The sequence below is a fragment of the Gopherus flavomarginatus genome, chromosome 17, assembly GCF_025201925.1.
Source record: "Gopherus flavomarginatus isolate rGopFla2 chromosome 17, rGopFla2.mat.asm, whole genome shotgun sequence".
Classification (NCBI taxonomy): Eukaryota; Metazoa; Chordata; order Testudines; family Testudinidae; genus Gopherus; species Gopherus flavomarginatus.
The window spans coordinates 19,676,243-19,693,750 of NC_066633.1; the positions used below are offsets into that span (position 1 = coordinate 19,676,243).

General features: G+C 42.5%; 1 protein-coding gene across 1 annotated transcript; it reads right to left on the bottom strand.

Annotated features, from left to right (window-relative positions):
• Positions 1-2,437: 2,437 nt before the first annotated feature.
• On the bottom strand, positions 2,438-13,547 carry LOC127036004 (ficolin-2-like). Its single transcript, XM_050926420.1, has 10 exons — positions 13,466-13,547; positions 11,892-12,005; positions 11,230-11,283; positions 10,931-10,966; positions 9,970-10,014; positions 9,067-9,102; positions 8,344-8,471; positions 7,215-7,344; positions 6,468-6,602; positions 2,438-2,685 (listed from the first exon to the last, which is right to left on the bottom strand). Exons 1-10 carry the CDS (start codon positions 13,545-13,547, stop codon positions 2,438-2,440), a joined length of 1,008 nt encoding a protein of 335 aa, XP_050782377.1.
• Positions 13,548-17,508: the final 3,961 nt, after the last annotated feature.

Below are 17,508 nucleotides of genomic sequence, written 5' to 3' on the forward strand. Positions count from 1 at the left end.
TATCTAGTCCAACCCACTGTTCAAAGCAGGACCAATCCCCAACTAAATCATCCAAGCCAGGGCTCTGTCAAGACTGACCCTAAGAACCTCTCAGGAAGGACATTCCACCACCTCCCTAGATAACCTATTCCAGTGCTTCACCACCCTCCTACTGAAAAAGTTTTTCCTAATATCCAATCTAAACCTCTCCAACTGCAACTTGAGACCATTATTCCTTCTTCTGTCATCAGGTACCACTGAGACCAGTCTAGATCCATCCTCTTTGGAACCCCCTTTCAGGTAGTTGAAAGCAGCTATCAAATCCCCCCTCATTCTTCTCTTCTGCAGACTAAACAATCCCAGTTCCCTCAGCTTCTCCTCATAAGTCATGTGCTTCAGCCCCCTAATCATTATTGTTGCCCTCCGCTGGACTCTTTCCAATTTTTCCACATCCTTCTTGTAGTGTGGAGCCCAAAACTGGACACAGTACTCCAGATGAGGCCTCATCAATGTCAAATAGAAGGGAATGATCATGTCCCTTGATCTGCTGACAGTGCCCCTACTTATACAGCCCAAAATACTGTTAGCCTTCTTGGCAACAAGGGCACGCTGTTGATTCATATCCAACTTCTCATCCACTGTAACCCCTAGGTCCTTTTCTGCAGAACTGCTGCCTAGCCACTCGGTCCCTAGTCTGTAGCAGAGCATGGGATTCTTCCGTCCTAAGTGCAGGACTCTGCACTTGTCCATGTTGAACCTCATCAGGTTTCTTTTAGCCCAGTCCTCTAATTTCTCTAGGTCCCTCTGTATCCTATCCCTACCCTCCAGTGTATCTACCACTCCTCCCAGTTTAGTGTCATCTGCAAACTTGCTGAGGGTGCAGTCCACGCCGTCCTCCAGATTGTTAATGAAAATATTGAACAAAACCGGCCACAGGACCAACCCTTGGGGCACTCCACCTGAAACTGGCTACCAACTAAACATGGAGCCATCGATCATTACCCGTTAAGCCCAACAATCTAGCCAGCTTTCTATCCACCTTATAGTCCATGCATCCAGCCCATACTACTTTAACTTGCTGGCAAGAATACTGTGGGAGACCATATCAGAAGCTTTGCTAAAGTCAAGGAATAACACATCTACTGCTTTCCCCTCATCTGTGGAGCCAGATATCTCCTCATAGAAGGGAATTAGGTTAGTCAGGCATGACTTGCCCTTGGTGAATCCATGTTGACTGTTCCTGATCACTTTCCTCTCCTCTAAGGGCTTCAGAATTGATGGGCAGAGTGCACTGAAGCCCATCTCTTTGTTCCTCTAGCCCGGCACAGGGAGAGGGAGGAGGAGGAGGAGGAACTTGCTGGTTGTTAAATCTTCCACTGGGAATCATACCAGCACAAAGAGGGGACATTGTGGCCTGTTCTGCCTCACAAGGCACGAGCAGGCATGGGCTGAGCGATGGGACTTTCTAGTGCAGGTTTAGCCTGAGATTGTCTCAGTGCTCTTCTGTTTGCACCATCACCCTATTTAGACATGCCCCTTCTGCAGCCACAGCGCTGCTGGCAGAGGGAGCGCCTCTCTCTTGTACTCCCCAGGGGAGCCAGGCCAATAATGTCCCTGGTTGCCCAGGGTGCACTCTGCCCACAGTGTTCACAACGCAGGGCCAGGCACATTTGGGCTTTAATGCTATTGAACTGGCTTGTGTGTACAAACAAATCTGAGAAAGGAAATCATTGAGCAGCTTTTGCTTTATTGACAGAGGGGAATGTTCTCCAGAGGCAGAGGCAGCATCTGAGGGTAATGAGTCACTAACACCACAGGAAGAATTGCATGACAGCAGTAGGAGCTGTCTGTGGTGCTTCTGGGAATGGAATCAAGCGACAACAGGGTCACGTAGGAGAGGAGACGTAACCTAGACAGAGCTGGCTGACATTTTTCAAACTACGAGTATTTCTGTGGACAAACAGCTTTTGAAAAAAAATATGAAAATATCATTGATGTGGTTGTAATGTTTTGTTTGTCAGGAAAAAAAAACCGCTTTTGAAATGTTTTCAGCAATTCTTTTAGAAAATATTCTCATGTCAGTGACCCTTTTTTTTCCTTTATAGAAAACCAGGATTTTGGTAAACGAGAAAATAAACTAACATTTTCAGATACTATATATCAGGGAGAGGAATTAAAAAAATTAAACACACAAAATCAAAACTGGGTTAATTTAGAATCCTTTGAAATGCAAACCACTTTAAAATTCAATCTTTTCCCCACAAAGCTATTCTTATGTTTTTTACCAGCTCTAGTCCTTGTGCACTGTGCTGGGTAAGTGTGTACGATGATGTCTGCCCCCTCATGGCTGGTGGATAAAGAAAAGATCTTGTCATCTGCAGATTAATGTTCATTATGACAGGCCTATAATTGCTACATAAGAACTAAGTTTAATTATTACAATTGCGTCCTTGATTAGCTACACGGGCCTCATTTTCATCTCTGCCATCTTGTAGGAATACTGGTACCCTTTGTTTGAAGCCCAGTTCATCCCATCAGCATAGCTTTCATGGGCTCCTTTCAGGTATAATCCATTCAGGTTGGACATATGACATCTCCGGTACCACCAGGCCCCTTTATAGGTTTCAGCACAGTTAATCTCAGACACGTCATTGTCCTGGTCATAGGTTGTAAACATCATGCCGTTGTGGTCAGTTAAGGAATCCCCTGTAGAAACAATTGGGTTTATTTATTACGTGTTTTTACAGACACAAGGTGGGTGAGATAATCTCTTACTGTTTATTTTTTACATTTTTACAGTTCAGTTCCCACAGCCCAGCCTGGTGGTTCTGGAGTGGGGTTACTAAATTTCTCCCTTCACCACGCAGCAGAAACCTCCCTGGGGTCAGGAGAGACATTGCAGTTCTATTTCCAGAGAGGAACATTTTTCACCAGGCCATATTCTGACTATATCTCCACACAAGATTGGATAGGAAACTCTTCAGCCTGTCATGACTTAAGACAAAGACCAAAGTCAAAAAGGTGCTAATCAGGGAACTTCTATTCACTGATGTTGCTTCCCTCAGAGCCCACTATGAAGTTACATTAAGAACTCATGAACAGCCTTTAAAGTACCTGTCAGGCATTTGCTCTCACCATCAGCATCAAGAAAATGGTTGTATAAGGATGGGAGATCCACAAGATCTTTCAGTCACCTTAAATGCCAACCAGATAGAAGTCATCCAAAAAGTTCAACTATTTGGGTTCTACAGTGACCACAAACCTCTCACTGGATGAAGAACAAAATGTTTCCATTGCAAAGACTGCCACCACCTTCAGCAGACTAACTAAAAGAGCATGGAACAACTCACAGCTGATCATCAAGACCAAAATGCTAATGTACCAAACCTGCTTCATCAGCACTCTCATGTATGGTGGGGAAACATGGGCAACTTATGCTCAATAGAAGAAAAGGTTAAAGAGTTTCCACTTATGCTGTTTATGCTGCATACTCAACATCAAATGGGAAGATAAAGTTACCAATCCAGAGGTTCTTCGAAGGGCAAATTTGCTAAGTATGACAAGCAAAGAGGACTGCACTGGATGGGCCATCTGAGTAGGTTGGAAGATGGACGCATACCCAAGGAAACGCTATAAGGGGAGCTATCAAAGGGAACAACAACAACAGGAAGTCTCAAGCTTCGCTATAAAGACACAAGCAGACGATATATGAAGGAATTGGAGTTAATCCTGACCTATGAGGAATCTTGGCAAGTGATCAGATTCACCCTACCACCACCCACCAGTTTTTTTAGCTTTTCCTCATAGGTCAGGTTTTCTAAACCTTTTATCATTTTTCTTGCTCTCTTCTGAACTGTCTTCAGTTTGTCCACATCAGTCCTAAAGTGTGGTGTCCAGAATTGGACACTATTCTCTCTGTGAGGCCTCACCCGTGCTGAGTAGGCCAGGACAAGTATCTACTGTTTCTTACATGCCACAGTCTTGAAAACACACCCAGAATGATATTAGCTTTTTGTGAAACTACATCACATTGTTGACTCATATTCAATTTGCGATCCATTCTAAACTCCAGTTCTTTTTCAGCAGTACTACCACCAAACCAGTTATTCCCCATTCTGAAGTTGTGCATTTGATTAGTCTTTCTTACGTGAATCACTTCGCATTTGTCTTTGCTGGATTTCATCTTGCTGAATTCAGATCAGTTCTCCAATTTGCCAAGGTCATTTTGCATTTTAATCCTGTCCTCCAAAGTGCTTACAAACCCTCCTAGCTTGGTAGCATCTGGAGATTTATAAGCATATGCTCCACTCAGTTATCCAACTCATTAATGAAAATATTGACTACTACCAGACTCAGGACAGGCCCCTGCAGAACCCCATTAGATACACGCTCCAAGCTTACCATTGATAACTACTCTTTCAACCAGTTGTGTACCCACCTTACAGTAATTGTGCCCAAACTGCATTTCCCTAGTTTGCTTATTTACAATGCCATGTGGGATTTGGTCAAAAGTCTTACTAAAATCAAAATATATCATGTCTACTGCTTTCCCCTTATCCACTAAGCCAATAACCCTGACAAAGAAGGAAATTAGGCTGGTTTGACATAATTTGTTTATGAGAACTCCATGGTGGATATTGCTAATTAATCCTACGGTCCTCTAGGTGTTTACAACTTGATTGTTAAATAATTTGAGTGAGTATTTTTCCAGGTATCAAAGTCAGGCTGACTGGCCTAAAGTTCCCCAGGTCCCGTTTGTTCCCCTTTTTAAAGATAGATACTATGTTTGCCCTTCTCCAGTGCTCTTGACCTCACCCATCCTCCAGGAGTCCTCCAGATAATTTTTAATGGTTCTGAGATTGTTTCAGCTAGCTATTTGATTCCCTTAGGATGAGTTTTGCCAGGCCCTCCCGACTTGAATATATCTAACTTATCTAAATACTGTTTAACTTTTCCCCCACTATTTGGGCTTGTTGTTAATAGTGTGTTGAGTATGTCATCACCAGTAACCTTTTGAGTGAAGATTGAAACACACTAGTCATGAAACACCCAAGTCTTCTTGATGTCATCAGTTATTAGCTCTTCATTCCTGTTAAGTAAGGAACTACACTTGCTTTCATCTTTCTCTTAGTGCTAATATGTGTAAAGAATCCCTTCTTATGGACTTTTCTGTTCCTTCTTAGGTGTAACTTATTTTGTGCCTTAATCTTTTTTATTTTGTCTCTACATGGGTATGCTACTCTTTTATACTTCTCTTTAACAGTTTGCCCATGTTTCCACTCCTTCCTTTCCTTAGAATAAAGAAATCTGTGATTTCATGATCACTTTTACCCAAATTGTCTTCTGCCTTCAGATTCGCTCCCAATTCCTTCTTGTTGGTCAGAATTAAGTCTAAAATGGCTGGTCCCCCTGGTTACTTCCTCCGCAAAATGGTGTCCCCATTACATTCCAAGGGCTTATCACAAGTTTTGTTTTTCCAACAAACATCTGGGCAATTAAAGTCCCTCATTACTATAGTACACCTGTATCAAGAGATCACGTCTATTTATTATGCTTTTTTTCTTTCCCCAGAGACTGTCAGTTGGTCTGCCTCTCGCCTCCTCCTGGAGCAGAGAACAAGTGTATTTACTCTGGCTGTATAATTCAACACCTCCTCCCATTTTACCTTGCCTGTCCCTCCTAAACAAGCTGTACCCCACTATACCAATAGTCCAGTAATGAAACTCATCCCACCAAGATTCGGTGATGCCACTTAAGTGGTAAATTTACTATTGTACTAATCCTTCCAGCTCTTCCTGTTATTCCCCATCCACCTTGCATTTATGTATCGGTATCTGAGATTTTGAGTATATGCCTCTACTAGTTACTCTCTTCTTCCTCCTCTGACCCTACATGTCCCCTCTCCCAAAAAATCTGGCCCTCTGTTAAGATGGCCCTTTTTTATGCCTAGCTGTTGGCTTTTGTCCCTTGCCCCTTTTAAACCTAGTTAAAAGCCCTTCTCCCTAGTTGGTTTGTGGGTCTGCCTAAGCAATCCTGCAGTGATGTGTAGGAGACTCTGCATGGCACAAACAATTTCTGTCTCTGGTATACAGGGGTCTGGATACATAGTTTGCATGACATGGGGCATATGTAACCACTCAATGACTTGTACCAATCCTGATGTGTCTATGTAGTTTAATTCACATATTTCTATGGGGCATTAAGATCTAATTTAGGAAAGCAACCAGGAGTAGCTGTGCCTACTTCTCCTCTTTACTCTGCTTTCAGATCTCCACTAGGCAGGATATCCATATTATACTATATGTTTTGTTGTCACCAAACCTTGTGTTTTTCCTTTAATAGTTCAGCAGGAGAATAACTGATGTTTCCTGATACATCACTTCCACAGATTACATTGCCTTTTGCTTCTGCCATAGAATACTCTGCATCACTTTTGGTTTCCATTTTTCCATCTGCCACAAAGGGTAAAGTATGAACTGAGAATCTACCTGCAGTGCCATTAACAAAGGGCCCAATGAACAGCATGTATTTCGAAGATTCTTCTGCAACTCTGAATGACGAGAAGAGAGCAAATGTATAGTTGTTGTCAAAATCTCTGAGATTGACGTGAAGCTCCTGGGGACCTTTAGAAAAGAATTTGAAAGCAAAATGTTCAGCACCTTCCATTTGTTTTTATTATTATTATTATTATTGATTGCTTTTATTGCAGAAGCCCCTGAATACTCTAAACACGAATCAGGCTCCATTATGTTGGGACCATTATGATCATCTAGTTTAAATTGCCTGCATTACACACATCATAGAATCTCACCCACTGATTCTCGCATCAAGCCAATATCTTCATATCAACCTTTATCAATTCAATTTCTGCCCACCAACCTAACCTCCCTATTAAAAATCTGCTCCGCGTTATGCTTTGCTAAGGTAGTTCATAATCTATGACCTCATCCACGCTGTAACATCCCTTATTGCTGTACTGTGGGTGAACCACCAAAGGACCAAATGCTGCTCCATTAATCATGACTGGAGCCAGCCCAGCTACCACAGCATTATTGGTTTCAATAGCTTTGTGTGGCAGGACTGGGATGTAAGGAACAGGAAGGGGTGTCTGGAGCAGACTGGTTAGCTCTATCAATAGTACAAATTTATACCCTATATCCATGGTTAAAATGTGAGAACAAAGCTTCATGGAGAAGGTTGTTGTAAGGAAAAGAATGCATCAGTGATGTCTTTACCAAGGGATGATAACAGGTGGATATTGTCGTTCCCCAGCCAGAATTCTGACAGCTGGCTGCCAAAACCTCTTTTGTATGAATTCCAGTCACGGTAAAAATCCACAGAACCATCCACCCGTCTCTGGAACACCTGCAGGGAAACAGGAGGCTCTTAGCTGGGAAATCCCACATTGATTTCCATCCTACTAGAGCAGGAGACCAGAAACCCTGAGACTGTAAATCACTGGATGACATTTAATGGGGTCAGATCTATTTCAGTCTCAGATGACTATTGCAGATGGAGGCTTGTCCCACAGGATCATATTGAATCTTGGCAGCAACTGCACTAGATTAAAGGATCACATGGTCTGAAATCTATAGCACTGGTCTGGCAATCAGGAGACCTGGGTTCTATACCCACTTCTGCCGTTTGGGCAAGTCACATCACCTCTGCTTTCTGTGTGGCCCTTTCTCTGCCTTGTCTATGGAGACTGTGAGCTGTAAGGGACAGGGGCTGTCTCTCAGGGTGTGTGTTCAGCACCCAGCACAATGGGACCCTGATCTTCATCACATTCTCTAGGCACTACTGGGATATAAATAAGCAGAATAATAAATTGGAAGGGTTACATGTGAGGTACATACAGGGTTCAAACCCCTCAGCTCCCTAGAACGCTCTCTCCTCTCAAACTCAGGGGCTGCCTGAGCGATAGAGCAGCTGAGGCAACGGGCCTGTGACAGAAGTGGAAGGAAGAATGAATTCTGGTTCCAGAGTCTGGGCAGCTATTGAGGAGGCTCTGAGAGCCAGACAGAGAATAGCCAGGAGACGGGAAACCTGGTTAACTGTGTCAGACTAGTGACAAACATCCCCTCAAACCAGGTGTTTTAGAGTCTAAAGCTCTGGGTTCCCTCCAGACCTTCACAACCAAGTTATCCTCAGAACGAAAAATTATGGAGGATTAGAAGGGCTCAGGAAGAGTCTGTTTATTATTTCAGCTAACCATGGCGAGCTAACAGCTTCAGCGCTTCTGTCCTCATGCTTTTCTACTAGCTACAACCCACTGGGTAAGGGCCACCTCCCATTTTTGGGACAGAATATGGTTTTTTGTTCAATAAATAATGTCCACTGAGCTTCATTATGCTCGGTTCTTACAATCCATCCTCCACCATCTGTGTCCATGTCACACAGCACGGTCATGGCGTTACAGTCATGGGGGTAGATGGTGTACCAGCCGCTCATGATTTTCCCCCTAGCTAACAGCTCCTTGCAGTTCTTTGCTCCTGGTTGAAAAAGGAATTGAAATATGTAAATTGGTTGTATAACTGTTCTTGTACTGGGATTCATAGGCTGCTTTATGTTGCACTGAGGGCTATATCAATTGCAGAATTAGGTAACTGGAAAACAATCTTTGAGCCACATCTCCTCTCCTCCCCACTGTAGTGTTTGGGAATTGGGTAGTATACCTTTCAATAGTTTGTGGTCCCTCTGTGTTCTGTCTTTGGAAACCTACCACGACAGCAGCGTATGTACCCATCTAGGCTTTTCAGGCTCTCTGTAGTTAGCAAACCAAATTATTTAGACTCCAATGTGCCAGTGTGGTTGTATGAAGTTTGTTTGCAAGAGGAAAAGACACAACCACCTGCCCAACCCATGTGTTCTGTGTGAGACCAGCTCATCCTGTTTGCAAGTGAACCCATCAGGTGAAGGAGAAAGATTCACTGGCCAATTGCTAACAGCTTTGCGGATACTTTGAGAACAGCAAATGTGGTAAATCACAGATGTATTTTTTTGCAATTTGTCTATCTCTAGTGGGTTTTTATGTTTGGGTCTCTGGATGGAATGAGATGATATTTAGTGGTCATAAGAAACACTCACCTTTCTTACACTGTATGACTTCCAGGTCTTCCTTCACTGGTCATGAAAAGAAACACAATAGAAAGTGAAATGGACCCAAAAAATGTTTTACTGTCTTTTAAATTATGTAATTGGCCAACTGTGGCAGCTGGGATAGCAAAGTACTAGTTATCTTGAAAATGCTCTAGACAGGCTTTTAATTGTGAAAACCAAATGCTAATGGATTTACACACATCTCTGATCTGAGCCTTCCAGCCTGAACCAGCGAGACGGCTCTCATTATGTAGCCAAAGCTATTTTGTAACCCTCTCGTGAGGCTCCTACTTGCAGGGCTAAGAATTGGTCCATAATAGACTAAATTAATTGCTGGTCAATAACTAGAAGCAATGCCCACCAAGTCAGGGGAGTTGCATACGCTTACACTAGCTCTGAATATGACTCAATATTTTTTTAAAAAAAAATTCCAAGTGACAATGGGAGAATATCAGTTAAATAAAGTACTGGTAGAAAACAGGTCATTCCTCTAATGGGACATATAAATAGGATCCATTTCTTGTAGTTCATACTCCCCACTCCCAGTATGTATGAAATATAAGGAGGGATAGGAGAAAGAAGCCTTCTCTAGGATACACTTCCAGATCTACAGATTTCACTTACATTTCTACTATTCTCTCTCATACCAAAAAAGACATCTGGCCAGCGTTGTTCCAGACATTACAGCACATGGATGGGCACCTGTTTTTATAGGTGGGGCTATTTCTGTCTTTGTAGAGCCCAAATCTTACAAGAGGATTGATATAGATATTGTGGACATGGGGTGGACATGTCAACTATTCAAGCTTTCTAAGCCACTTAATTGTTAGTGCTGCAAAAATAAAACTGAAATGATGTGCAGAGTATAAAGGAGAATGCAGAGGGTCTCACCAGCTGTTCCAGGGGCTCCCGTAGCTCCCAGGGCTCCTTTATCTCCTAAAAAAAGAACTCAGAATAAAATCTTTGTTTTGCCTGTAGGTCAGCTACATAATTCAACATCTCACTACAACAATCGCTTGGGTTTAATTGTGTTGAGGGGCTAGTTCAAGGTCTATGCACCACTTACATACACTCTGCACAATCTGTTAAAGTTGGCGTTTTGTGGGACTTAAGTGATGTACATTGCCAGCTCATGATTTTGTCATGACTCTCATGATAATTATTCTTTTCCTTAAAGCCCATGCTCCTGGGGTCAAGTGGATATGACATAATTGCAGCCATCAGCCTCAATAAAAAGGTAAGTTTCTAACCCTCAAAGCTACGGCGAAAGCCTCAAAATGTGACCCCAGTGCACCCTAAATACTCAAAAAGGCAAATAAAAAGACCACCACATCTATTATTTTTACATAATCTCATGATTCTAAAACCAGTCTCCTGATTTTTGATGAACCTGACTTAAATTTTTCAGAGATTTGGGGCTGGTTGTACTGCATTTATCTTATCTTGTCTTTTGCATTGGCTGACATGAAATAGCCAGTGGCTACATCTTCACTGCAGCTGAGATCTATTTCCTGTGCCTGAATAGGACTCATGGCATATCAGACATTATAATTAGAGCTGGGTGAAATTTTTCAGGCTAAAATTTTATTCACAATTTTGAAATGTTCCAACTGCTCATTTCAGAGCAACGTTTTGTTTTGTCATTTGTCTATTAAACAAAAACAAAAAGGGGACATTTCTTGTTTAACTGGACCCAATTTCATTTCAGCTTTTTTGTTTGGCAAGAAGCTGGAAGGAAAAATTGTACAATGACACAGGCCAGGAGGAGGGATTGTTGCTCCCAATTTCTCTGTCACCATGAATAGCACCATAAGGTGCTCTGCAGTGAGAAGAATCATCTGAGGTCTCTCACCTTTCACTCCAGGGGCACCAGCAGGACCTCTTTCTCCTGATTGAACAAAAAATAAGATAGTAAAGACTGATCAGAGATACCGATATCTTGACAGTGGATCAGAACTGAAGTTCTGTTGCAATAATAAACCCTTTACTGTCAAATATAGAGTGAAGGGAAGCTATGGTGGTTTTTCGAGCCCAGATATTAGAGCAATTGGTGCTTTATAACTGGCTCTAATTGATATTTGATAAAAAACAAATTTCCTGTTCTTAGGTCACCTATAGGAAAACACAGTTCTCTGCCCTTTGTTACTTTACCTTTTGAGCCAGTTAGTCCCACCTTTCCAGGGATCCCCCGAGGTCCCTGTTGTCCTGCAAACACAGAAAACTGACTGAATAGTTTCCAGGGTAGCACAAATATTTAGTTCATAATGCACACCCACCACCCCAACTTGGAATTACAATAAGCCATCTGTGTCAAAATTCACATAATGTATCTGCATCTGGCTCGCTGACTCCCTGATCTCACATCAGGATCTGCTAGTATGGACTCTTGCATGGAGGCCCATTTAAGTCAAAGGGACAAGCACATCTTGCTGCCAGGTGAGAACAGATCAATGAAATGTGCCTCAGATAACCTCTGGGAGGTAAAGGACCATTATAGCCATTATACTGAGGAGAAAACTGAGGCTCAAAGAGAGTGATTTGACTAAGGTCACACAGCGAGCCAGTGACAGAGATGGGTAAAGAACCAGAGGACTTGGTTGCCAATCTGACAACCCAAAGGGAATGGACAATATTTCAGAGCTTGCGTATTCTGAATCTCCAATCCCTTGCCACAGGATACGGGAGATGCCATGTGAGTTTCCTCACATCAGGGTTGAGGAGAATCTCCAAAGTCTGAGCATATTACGAAAATAATTCCCATTTACCTCAGCACCCAGCCATCCCTGGTTCCCATTCAGTGCCTGAGAATGTACCTCGCATTCCTGTATTTCCTGAGTCTCCTCTGGGCCCTGTGGCACCTGGAATTCCAGGGCAGCCTTGGTGAATGGAGAGTTTATCGGTACTGTTGAAACCCTCTAAGCTCATGTCTGGGGAAAGAAATGAACCCATAATCAATGATTGTTAGGTTCTCAGGATCTGAAACATTCTGCAGAAATCCGGAGGGATAAACCCAGCAAATGAAAGCCTACATAGTTCCTTGGTTTTCTTTTCTCTATTAGTGACAAATCCAACATTTTCTTCAGTTTTAAGCATTTCAAAGACAATGCCCTAACATGAAAAGTTGGGGATTATTACTATTAGTCTTTGTTTTAAGTTATTGTGAAAACAAAAGTTTAAAAGATATTATTAAATATTTGTATTTAAAAGAAATCACTGAAAAGTTCATTTTGATGTACACATCCCTCTGCAATGTTTGACCTGACCCTTGCAGCTTGTGTCAGTTCATGAGAATCTTTTAACGAAATTAACTACAGAGAAACAAAAGCAGAATGAAATGCAGAGGAAGAACAAATAGCTGCCATTCAGTGAAGAAATTGTGCAAAAGTAAAATAATTTTAAAAACAATTGCTCTTAGAAGCTCAGGAAATACATTTTAAAGAATTCAATATGTTTTCTAACCTAACAGTCCCCTCTCTATATTATACACATTGTGAGATTTAAAATTATTTATAGGGACATCACTGGAGAAAAATAGGGACATGCCTGTTAACTCCATTGAGCTCTATTGATGTGGAAATTTTTGAGGTAAACAAAATGGGGGTGGACATGGTTAATATTCCCGGTGACATAGGAACTCTTCCTCCAAATATGGAACATTTGGGCATAAACTGTACATAGCAAATGATTTTCAAAATGATCATAGATGTAAGGAGATGAAACGAGAAAGCAATATTACTCTGAAATAGTATAATAATTTATGCATCAGATGGCAAAGCCTGTATTCAATCCTTATTTAGCAAACGACACATGTCCTTCCAAGAGACCATTTGCCTGAATGATGTCTGCACAAATGTGACTAAATCTTGCATAAGGATTTCCAGGATTTCATGATGAAGTAAAATAAACCTTCAAATGCTGCTGGATTCTCAATGTGAATGTGTTGACATGGAAAGAGTTGTGTAGTGGATTTGTGGTGATAGATACCCAACAGTTGCAATTTTACAAATAATCATCTTAATTTGGTCAACGTGAATTTTAAAAGACAGTAAATGAACATGAGGGAGAGGAGGTCAAGTCAATTTTTGAAGATTCTCAATAAAGACAAGAGACAACAGTTTCACAACATTATTTGCAAAAACTGTGTCCTATTTTTTGAACACCTCTAGTCTGTGACGGGCACTTCTGCAATAGAGAGTAATTTCTACAAAGGAATTTTGTACAGAGAAACTGTTCTTTTTATTATTTAAAAAGCACCATACGCAGGCAAAGCACTTTATAGACATGTAGGACAAGAAACATTCCTGAACAGTTGCCAGTTCCCCAGGATCCAGGTTGGCAAGAACCACACTATGAAACGCTGTTGGGAACAAGATTGTTTTTCACTCACCTGGGCAGGTGTCCTGAGCCTGACAAACCGCTGCTGCTAGACAGAGTAAAGAGAGGAGGGCTTTCTGGGCAGCTCTCCCCATGGCTAGTGCTGGTCTCTGCAACAGCAGCTCCACTTGTCTTCTCCTCACCTCCTCCTCTACTTTAGTATTTCAGTCCCTGTAAGCCTTTTATATGCAATAACGAAGAGCCTACAGCAAATAAAGCTCTCTGCCTCCGGCATCTCAGCACCTCCTTCCCACTCTCCACATTCCAGCAGTTTCCATGGAGATATTTATGCTGCAGCGGTCACAACCATAGCTGATAAAATGGTCTGATAGGATATGGTCAGTACTGGACAGGCAGCTGTTGCTTCCCCCGCAGAGCGAACACAGTATCCTGCAATGATAATTATTGAACGGAGCCAGTCTGAACCTTTGGTCACAAAGTTGAGTCATGTGAATGTGTCTTCTGAAATATTAAAATACGGTGCCAAATAATGAGGCCAAGCTGACTTTCTCCATCCCTTCAAAGCCCTCTGTTGGCTTCAGTGGGAACCTTTGGGTGAACACAGAGAGCAGGATTGGGTGAATTTACCAGCCAACTGCTCTGTTATTATTATTTGTATGACAGTAGCCACAGGAGACCTTGTGTCAGATTGGATCCCTCTGTGCTGAATGCTGTGCAAACCCACAGTAGGAGAAAGTAATAGAGGGATAGGTTCCAAGACCAGAAGTGACCATTGTGATCATCTTGTCTCACCTCCTGTATAACACAGGTCACAGCACTTCCAAAAATAATTCCTAGGGCAGAGCTTTTAGAAAAACATCCAATCTAGATTTTAAAATGGTCAGTGATGGAGAATCCACCACAACCCTTGGGAAATGGCTCCAGTGGTTAATCACTCTCACCGTTAAATATTTACAACTTTATTTCCAGTCTGAATGTGTCCAGCTTCACCTTCCAGCCATCTCTTTCCCAAACACCTTACAATCTAAATAGCCAAGACAAGTGAAGGGTGGAAGAGAAGAATTATTATCCTGATTTTTTTTCAGTGCTCTGTGTGCCTGTGTCATAGAAATGATAGATAATAATGATGCATGCCCAGGCCATATCTGCTTATATACCATTGCTGCATTTTTTTGTATTTACATGTGATTTTTCAGTGACTGCTGCACGGCGGATGCTATTGATGGCAGATCACTGCCGAGGTTCATTTCTTTATGCGCATGTGTGTTTGTATGATTCCAGTCTGTACCGCAAGAAGGCAGCTGCTGTTCTGCCTCTGTGCAAAGGACATTTCCTCTCTTTAACTGCTCACTTAACGTTGTAGTTCTGTCCTGAAAAATTCAACTTTAAGCGAAACGATGTTAAGTGAATCCAATTTCCCCATAAGAATGAATGTAAATGGGGGGGGGGTGTTAGGGTCCAGGGATTTTTTTGTATTTGCCAGACAAAAGGCATTATCTACAATTTTAAACAAGCAATTTAATACTGTGCTACAATCATCATTGCTGAGTATGAAGCTTGGTTGAGGTGGTGGCATCAGAGAGTGGAAGAGGGTGGATTGTCCAGCTGCTCTATTGCTGAACTTTCTGAACCGTTGTTGAGACTGATCTCATAAATTTAAGGTATCTTAATGACACTTCCAGTGCTACTACCACCTATTCATAAATGGATTAAGACATAATTTTTTGTCCTTGCATCATGGAAATTGTTTTTTATTGGATTTGAGATGCCCTTAATTATTCATCCTTTCGTTGCCTTGAATTCTGAACACCCCTTCCCCCAAGCCCCCACCCCTGACCGGCCTCTTCTCCCCCTCCCCCTCCCCCTTCCCCTTTACTTCGCATGCTGCATCCCTTCTCCACCCTCCCTCCTGCCCGGGGCAATGAGCTGGCTTGTGGCGTTTAGGAGGATGGAGGGAGGGGTAGGAGTGAGGACTTAGCGTGCAGGCTCCCTCTCCCTCCCCCCCAACCTCCTGCCCAGGGCAATTAGCTGGTTTGCAGTGTTCAGGAGGCAGGGGAAGTGGGGGGCCTGCGCACTGAGTCCTCACTCCTCCCCCCTCCCTCCTGCCTCCTAAACACTGTAAGCCAGCTAATTGCCACCGGCAAGAGGCAGGTGGAGGAGGGGGCAGGCGCTGATCTGCGGGGTCTGCCGGTAGGCTCTGGGGGGCAGGGGGTGGCATAGGGATGCTGACAGCTGTGGAGAAAGCAGGCAGCCAAACAACGTAATAGTGGAGCATTGCACAACTTTAAAGGAGCATGTTCCCTAATTGATCAGCAATGTAACAATGAAACAATGTTAACTGGGACGACTTTAAGTGAGGAGTTACTGTATTTGTAAGAAATACAGTCATTGTGCCAAAGTCTGCAACCACGTTCAGCAACTGCGGAAGAGGAAGCGAAACTTATATGCTTATGCAAGTAAACCAGGAAGAGAGCACAGGCAATGTCTCAGGAGTTCTATCTAGGGAGCTGTATCCGAAAAGGAAGGAAAAGATGAATGGGCAATTTCCTTAGACACTAATGGGACTCTTATAACCTACAAATTGTGCACTGATGCTCAGGCCAATGTTGTTCCAGGTATTACAGTTAAAAGGTTGGAAAAAACTCAGGGAACATGGTGAGCAAACAGGTCAAACTGAAAGCTTATAATGGGGGAAAACTCATACCTACATGTGTACTAGCAGTGACAGTAAAAGATCAAACAGAATTGTTGGACTCTGAGATAGTGCAAGGGAATAAAGCACGTACATTGGATTTAAAAACATGCCCAGCCCTTGGGCTGATACAAAGAGTGCACGTGGGAGAGAAAGTAAGGGACACATTATCCAGAACATTTGATAAAACTGTGATAGAAACGGGGTGGAGTAAGACAGTGCACATCAGACGGATAAAAAAAGAATTGTCCAGCCTCAGACAGGAAGTGGAAAGAATTTTCTCGGGCTACAGCTAATGATGAGACTTTACAGAGGGTATAAAGGCTATTACTGCAGGGGGCCAGGACATAATATACCATGTCCCTATTTACAGTTTAAAGCAGAACGATCTTTTATTGATGGCATGTTGTTTAGAGGAAATCGGAGAGTAGTACCTAAGATGTTACAAGCTGACATGCTCCCTAGTATACAGGAAGGGTACTTGGGTATGGCAAAAGGTAAATAAGGAGCTCGAGAGAGAGACTGTATTGGCCACAAATGAACAATGAGAGACAAAACTGTTAAAATGTGTTAAACATGTCAAAAATACCAACGAAATAGAAAAAAGATCCTATGTTTTTACACAATGAACAGTTAAGAGCGTGGTATGAAATTGCCATGGGTTTAGTTACCTATGCTGGTAAAAACAATGTTTTGATGGTGGATTGTTATTCTCACTGGCTTCAGTGAGGATGCTGGTATTAACGCAGTGATCTTCTCACTTGATGTGAAGGATCCTCCGGAGGCGTCATTGGTGGTACCTCTCCAGACTCTTGAGTTGCTGTCGATAGGTCACCCAGGTTTTGCATCCCTAAAAGAGTGTAGGAATAACAATTGTCTTATAGACCTGGATCTTGGTGTCCTGCTGCAGGTCACGGTCCATGAAAACGCATTGGAGTATTTTCCCAAAGGAAGCACTTGCACAGTTTATCCTGTGCTGGATCTCACTGTCAATTTTTGCGTTTTGAGAAAGTTGGCTACCAAGGTAGCAGAAGTGCTCAACTGTCTCCAAAGTCTGACCCTAAATGGTGATGTGTGGTAAGTCATGTGCAAGGCCTGAAGCAGGCTGATGGAGCACTTTAGTCTTCTCAATATTGACTGAGAGTCCTAGTCTTGGGTAAGCTTGTGCAAAAAAATCCACTGTGGACGGAAGATCATTCTTAGTCAGTGTGAGGATGGCACAGTCATCAGCATATTGAAGATCAGTAATGGATGCCCTGAAGATGTCAAAGATTAAAAAGCCACCCATTCAATCTGTATTGAATGTCAACTCCACTGGGGAGGCAGTCTTTAACGAGTACCAAAATGGCTGCTAGATAGATGGAGAACGGAGTTGGGACAATAACGCATCCTTGTTTGAATCC

What these genes read in the sequence shown, in the direction of transcription:
- LOC127036004 (XM_050926420.1), bottom strand. Translation starts at nt 13,547, where the DNA reads ATGGGGAGAGCTGCCCAGAAAGCCCTCCTCTCTTTACTCTGTCTAGCA. An exon ending in AGTCATACAGTGTAAGAAAG is followed by an intron (nt 8,472 to 9,066) that starts GTGAGTGTTTCT and finishes TTTTTCAACCAG; the next exon opens with GAGCAAAGAACTGCAAGGAG. An exon ending in CTTTGTTAATGGCACTGCAG is followed by an intron (nt 2,686 to 6,467) that starts GTAGATTCTCAG and finishes TTGTTTCTACAG; the next exon opens with GGGATTCCTTAACTGACCAC.